The sequence below is a fragment of the Papio anubis genome, chromosome 13 (assembly GCF_008728515.1).
Source record: "Papio anubis isolate 15944 chromosome 13, Panubis1.0, whole genome shotgun sequence".
NCBI classification, from domain to species: Eukaryota; Metazoa; Chordata; class Mammalia; order Primates; family Cercopithecidae; genus Papio; species Papio anubis.
Window position 1 is genome coordinate 91,164,769 of NC_044988.1, and position 6,384 is coordinate 91,171,152.

A 6,384-nucleotide genomic window follows, 5' to 3' on the forward strand; every position below is an offset into this window, starting at 1 on the left:
ACCCAGGAGAGAGAGCCCAGCTGGAGTCCGATTTGGGAGGTACCAGCATACAGGCAAAGGGGAAACCAAGGTGGGCGGGAGCCAGCAGGTGTGATGTGTGGCGGAGAAGAATGGAAGACAGAGTGGGGCATCCTTCACGGGCACCACCCTGAAACCTGAGGGACACAACCAAAGAGGCGGGAGGAGAATCAGGAGCAAAGGCGCCATGGATGCCAGAAGTTGCCAAGTGCTGCAAGGCATCGAGTTAGAGCAGGGGAAGCTGCAGCGAAAGCCGCATGTGAAGACTAGTTTGGAGCCCCAGCTTTCCTCTCAGTGCTCTCCCCTGGCCACCTCTGGCCCCATTTACCTCTGGAAAGGGGAAGAAAGCCACACAAGAATGCCTGAGGTGGGGATGACAGGGAGCCACACAGCTGTCTGCAAATCCCAACGGGTGCCAGGCAAACGGGGGTGCAGAATAAATCCTGTGCCACGCAGGCAAGGGCCCAGGCAGGTCTGGGAACCAGGAACTCCAACTGTTTTCAGCCCTGCCTCCAGCTCCAGGCAGCTCCTTGCATGCGCCTGGCTCATTCCACCCACTCTCTGCGAAAGAGTGGCCTAGTTTGTCTCACTCTGCACTTGCATCCCAGCTTCAGGGGTTCATGGCACCCCTGATGCCTAGTTGGATTCCAGGTGAAGATCCCTTGCATTGGTGTGGTTGGTGCTTTCAGAGCTGCGGGCACGTGATACAGCTCCAGAGACCATCGGGAGGGCAGGTCCGCAGCCTCTGGGTCTTTGGGTGGAGGAGACACATGCCGCGCTGGGGAGGCAGACACCAGCAGGTGTGCCTGATCCTCTGCTTTATCTGGCCACCATCAGAACTGCTGCGTTCTAAAGAAGGCTTCTCCCTCCCTCTGTCAAACTGGGAGGCCCCAGCAGCAGCAAAGGGGCGTTTTGCATGGGAAGAAGTGGCCTCTGCCTGTTTCCTGTTCTCCCTCCCAGAGGCAGATACCATCTCTCAAGGGGCCAACTCTCAGTCTCAGCCTTGTTGTTCCCGTATGCTTCTCCTGGCTGGGCACCGGCACCATCTTCCAGGTGATCGAAGGAATAAATAAAGTCACTGCCATTCATGCGGGTCCAAGTCCTTCAGTCTGTTGCACCAGTGGGAACCGTCAATTCTCCCAGTGTCTAGCCAGCCCAGCCTCCCTCCCAAAGGTGCTCACCCCATTTACAGTATCCATGCCAGACAGCCTCTGCTTGGAGCCGTCTAGTGACAGGGAACTCACCACCTTCCCAGGCAGCCTGTTTCATCTCTGGACTATTGAGATTGTAAAACACATCTTTTCAGTGTGGAACTGAGCTCAGCCTCCCAGAACATTATCAATAATAATAAAGTTTACCACAAATCTCTATACAAGGTCTAATTTAATCCTTTCTGCAGTCAATGAACACCCTCCCCACTTCCCAGATGGGGAAACCAAGGCTTAGAGCTTCAGTAACACAGACAATATCAGAGAGTCAATAAGCTCTGTCTGTATTCACATTGCCTTTCCCATTGAATATCACAGCTCTTTGGAAATAGGGCTCCCTGACTGTCTCCTCTACAGGCAAAGCATCATCCTTGTAACACTTTGGGAAAGCTGCTCACCGGCGTTGACTCCATCAGTGAACATCTGGAGGGCATTCACTCATTACCTAGGCCTGTGCCTGGGAATGGGACAGGTACAGAAATGAGTCAGGCTCACTCCCGTGCCTTGCCAGTCCAGTCTGGTGCCAGGGACACATGTGCTCACAGACGACAGATGCATCTGCATCCCTCAGTGCCTGCCGACGGGCACCCAGGCTGGCTTGGTACAAGGCGGCCCTCCATAGATGCCACTGAAGGAAGTCACCACACCTCCCTGCCTCTGGATCCCATCTCTTGTGGTTTTTTCACCATTCTCCTATTTTTGCTTTTTGTACTTTTTCTCTTCCACCTCTGATGGCCGTAGTTTCTTCTCCAACTCTACCTGGAAAGTGGGCCTCAGGGAAACTCCTGTGAAATCAGGGTGACCCTATGAACTGCTTTCCCTAGGACAGTTCTGTAGTTTACCCCTGCTGTGGATCAGTTAACAGGTGAATTCTTGTAGCTGCCCCCTTTACTCTCAAAAGTGCACTCATCTGGAGGAAAGGGTCACCCTACATAAAAATGGTCAATGAAATCGAGTTCAATGAAATCCTCTTTTTTTTTTGAGACGGAGTCTTGTTCTGTCGCCCAGGCTGGAGTGCAGTGGCCAGATCTCGGCTCACTGCAAGCTCTGCCTCCTGGGTTTATGCCATTCTCCTGCCTCAGCCTCCCGAGTAGCTGGGTCTACAGGTGCCCGCCACCTCGCCTGGCTAGTTTTTTGTATTTTTTTAGTAGAGACGGGGTTTCATCGGGTTAGCCAGGATGGTCTCGATCTCCTGACCTCGTGATCCGACCGTCTCGGCCTCCCAAAGTGCTGGGATTACAGGCTTGAGCCACCACGCCCGGCTCTCTTGAAGAACCTTCCCAGCTGGGGCCTTCTAGGACCCCTTATTTTTATTCTCCTTTTCCTTTAGGTTACCCGTCTCCAGAACCCAAAGTCCCTGTGACTGCTCAGAGATGGCGTCAGCCCAGTTCCTACTTAAGCCCTCCTGCCCTTACTTCACCATGGTCCCTGTGGCTGGGAGCTCAGCCCTCCTAACCTCCCCTGCAGGATCCATCCTGCGGCTCCCACCCACCCCTAAGCAGCTCTGTGAGGGTTTCTTGCTCATCTCTTGCTTGTCCAGGTTGCAACCTCTCTAAATTGGCTTTCTGCCTGATTCATTGCTCAGAAAGAGTGATAAACTCAAAGCAAGCTGTTGCATGGCTGGGGGTATTCAAAGTCTGAGAATTTACTGGAAAACTATGTGGTGGTTTTGTCTTTTTTTTTTTTTTCCTCCATTAGATTTTCCTGGGTCTCTTGTAATAAACTGACTTGAACATAAAAGGCCTCCCAAGAACTAATTTCTAAAGATGAGATACCAGAAACTCTAGCAGGAAGTTAAAACAAATAAACAAAATACCCTCTTAATTCAGGCACTGTGGAGATGGCTTTTTCTTCACTTATTCTTGGAATGAGACAGCCCTGGATTCAAGTCCCAACTCTCCAACCTAATTTCTTGCTGTGTGACACTAGGTTAAATCACTTCACCCTCTCTGAGCCTCAGTTACTCATCTATAAAATAGATGTAATAGGCTGGGCGCGGTGGCTAACTCCTGTAATCCCAGCACTTTGAGAGGCCAAGGTGGGTGGAGATTAGGAGTTCGAGACCAGCCTGGCCAACATGGTGAAACCTCGTCTCTTCTGAAAATATAAAAAATTAGCTGGGTATGGTGGCACACACCTGTAATCCCAGCTAATCTGCAGGCTGAGGCAGGAGACTCGCTTGAACCCAGTAGGCAGAGGTTACAGTGAGCCGAGAGCACACCACTGTACTCCAGCCTGGGTGACAAAGTGAGACTCCATCTCAAAAAAAAAAAAAAAAAAAGATATAATAATCTGGTACTTCTTGAGTAGTCAAAAGGATCAACCATAACATCTATAGTTTCTGGTACCTAGTAGGTACTTGGGAAAGGGGAACTTGTATTATTACTGATGCCTAAGAAACAAGCATTTTTTCCACCTCTGCATGGGGCAGGATCTAGAACCTGCATTAGAGTGACAGGCCTGGGCACTGACTAAGTAAATGTGTGACCTTAATTAAGCAAGTCACCTGAGCCTTCTGAGACTTGGTTTCTCTCATCTGTAAAATGAGAATAGTGATGCCTTTCTCTTGGACCAGCGTGAAGCCGACGGTGCACACCAAGTGTTTGGCATAGGGCCTGGTGTTATAGCAAGTGTCCAATAAATGGTAGCTATGCCATTCCTAATAACAACTATTCCAGAACTCTCCACCTCACCAGCTCTGGTGCCACCTTCTTTGTGTACCCAAAGAGTCCACCTCATTCCTGGGTCCTGAAAACAATCAACCCTTCCTTTGCATGGGGCTTGGCAGTTGCCAGAACATCTCTGAATCCTCCATCCTTCTGGAGCCTCCACCACGGCCTGTGAGATGGGGTTGTGCTGCTCTCCCCACTGTGTGGAGAGGAGACTGACACCAAGGATTTTGGTGACTTGCCCAAGGTGACTCAGCTGGGACTGGAAGCTGGGTTTGGGTGAAGCCCAAGGACTCTCTCTGACCTCCTCACGCCTCATAAGAAGTCTGCAAGTCGTTTTTTTTTTTTTTTTTTTTTTTTGCTATGTGACATGCAAGCTCCTGCTTTGCCTTCTACCCACTTCCTGAAGCCTCACCAGAAATTATGCTTCCTGTACGGCTTGCAGAACCATGCTTGCACATACCACCCAGGTGTTCCAGTCTTTCACGATGCATTGAAGGGTTGGTCTTGCTGTAAGAGAAGAACAACTGATTTTTCTGATTTCTTAAGCATTGTAGGCTGTACAAAAGGTAGACATAATAGTGAGAAGCCACCTGAGCCAGTCAAACCTGAAGTCAAGACTACTGAGAAGAAGGAACTATCTGAATTAAAACCTAAATTTCAGGAACACATCATTCAAGCCCCGAAGCCAGTAGAAGCAATAAAAAGACCAAGCCCAGATGAACCAATGACAAATTTGGAATTAAAAATATCTGCCTCCCTAAAACAAGCACTTGATAAACTTAAACTGTCATCGGGGAATGAAGAAGATAAAAAAGAAGAAGACAATGATGAAATTAAGATTGGGACCTCATGTAAGAATGGAGGGTGTTCAAAGACATATCGGGGTCTAGAGAGTCTAGAAGAAGTCTGTGTATATCATTCTGGAGTACCTATTTTCCATGAGGGGATGAAATACTGGAGCTGTTGTAGAAGAAAAACTTCTGATTTTAATACATTCTTAGCCCAAGAGGGCTGTACAAAAGGGAGACACATGTGGACTAAAAAAGATGCTGGTAAAAAAGTTGTTCCATGTAGACATGACTGGCATCAGACTGGAGGTGAAGTTACCATTTCAGTATATGCTAAAAATTCACTTCCAGAACTTAGTCGAGTAGAAGCAAATAGCACATTGTTAAATGTGCACATTGTATTTGAAGGAGAGAAGGAATTTGATCAAAATGTGAAATTATGGGGTGTGATTGATGTAAAGCGAAGTTATGTAACTATGACTGCAACAAAGATTGAAATCAATATGAGAAAAGCGGAACCAATGCAGTGGGCAAGCCTTGAACTGCCTGCAGCTAAAAAGCAGGAAAAACAAAAAGATGACACAACAGATTGAATGGGAGATGGGAGGAAGGCTATTACATATTTCAGAATTCTTAATACTGTGTGAAGTGGTGGCTTGCTGCTGTAATCTTTTGTTTTGTTGTTGTGTTATTGAATGTGGCATTTCAGGGTTAACATTGAGTTCTTAAAAGCCAAAGTCAGTTTGTCTTTTTGTGCCTCTCATCTTTCTTTTGTGTTATGTAAGATTGATTGATTATTCATTTCTCCTTACTGGTAGGAACCACAGTTGTGTCCTATACTTGAAGAGGCTGGAAAATAGCCCATAACCATAATTGCAGTATTTCTTTGTATTTCTTTGTTAAGCAGAGAAATATTAAGGAACTTTTTTTTTATGTCTTCGTATTATTCCATAATTAGTAAAGCAAGATGAAATATCAAATTTTAGTCAGTTTTTTCATGGATTTGTGTTCTTACAGTACTTGAAAATATTTAAGGAAGAGATGAAGCTCTGCAGTTTTTTTCTATGTGGGATGATTACTTTTTTAAGGAGGATTAATTCTGAGTATAGTAAATAAAGGGGAATATATGAATTGTTTAACAAATTAGAATTTGTTTACAACTACTTGAATTTTTAAATTATGTCAAAACTTACATTACTTGCCAAGCAGTATGATGTAAGAGTATAGGAAACATTAATAAGAATACAGAGATATCAATTTGGTTACAATTTACCATTTTATAAGACTAAGCAATAATCTTAAAAACCTCTTTTCCTGAATATTTAAATGTGTTTGTATGGTGTTATGACTGATTGTTACTGATTTAGACTAAGCCCTCTTAAAACCTTTAGTTAAATATAAAAAGAAATTATATATACCTTGCCTCCCTGATGGAAAACTATATAAAATTGTAGACTTAAAAGGTTTGTGGAAATACATTAGGATATCAAAAAACTAAATATATAGAGTTGCTTTATGACTATTACATGTTAAATAAAATAGCTTAATTCTTAAAAAAAAAAAAAAAAAAAAAAAGAAGTCTGCAAGTCGGCCACGCGCAGTGGCTCACGCCTGTAATCCCAGCACTTTGGGAGGCCGAGGTGGGTGGATCACCTGAGGTCAGGAGTTCGAGACCAGCCTGGCCAACATAGTGAAACT

General features: G+C 45.6%; 1 protein-coding gene across 1 annotated transcript; it reads left to right on the forward strand.

The window, feature by feature from the left end:
- The first annotated feature begins 205 nt into the window (after window positions 1-205).
- Window positions 206-5,825, forward strand: LOC101001960 (cysteine and histidine-rich domain-containing protein 1). Its single transcript, XM_021927200.2, has 2 exons — window positions 206-385; window positions 4,341-5,825. The coding sequence occupies exons 1-2, from the start codon at window positions 206-208 to the stop codon at window positions 5,277-5,279; spliced, it is 1,119 nt and encodes a 372-aa protein (XP_021782892.2). The 3' UTR covers window positions 5,280-5,825.
- Window positions 5,826-6,384: the final 559 nt, after the last annotated feature.

Excerpts from the sequence above, each read along its gene's own strand:
- LOC101001960 (XM_021927200.2), top strand. The coding sequence starts at position 206 with ATGGATGCCAGAAGTTGCCAAGTGCTGCAAGGCATCGAGTTAGAGCAG. Across the intron at positions 386-4,340 it reads GCCACACAAGAATGCCTGAG|AACCATGCTTGCACATACCA; the intron begins GTGGGGATGACA and ends TACGGCTTGCAG.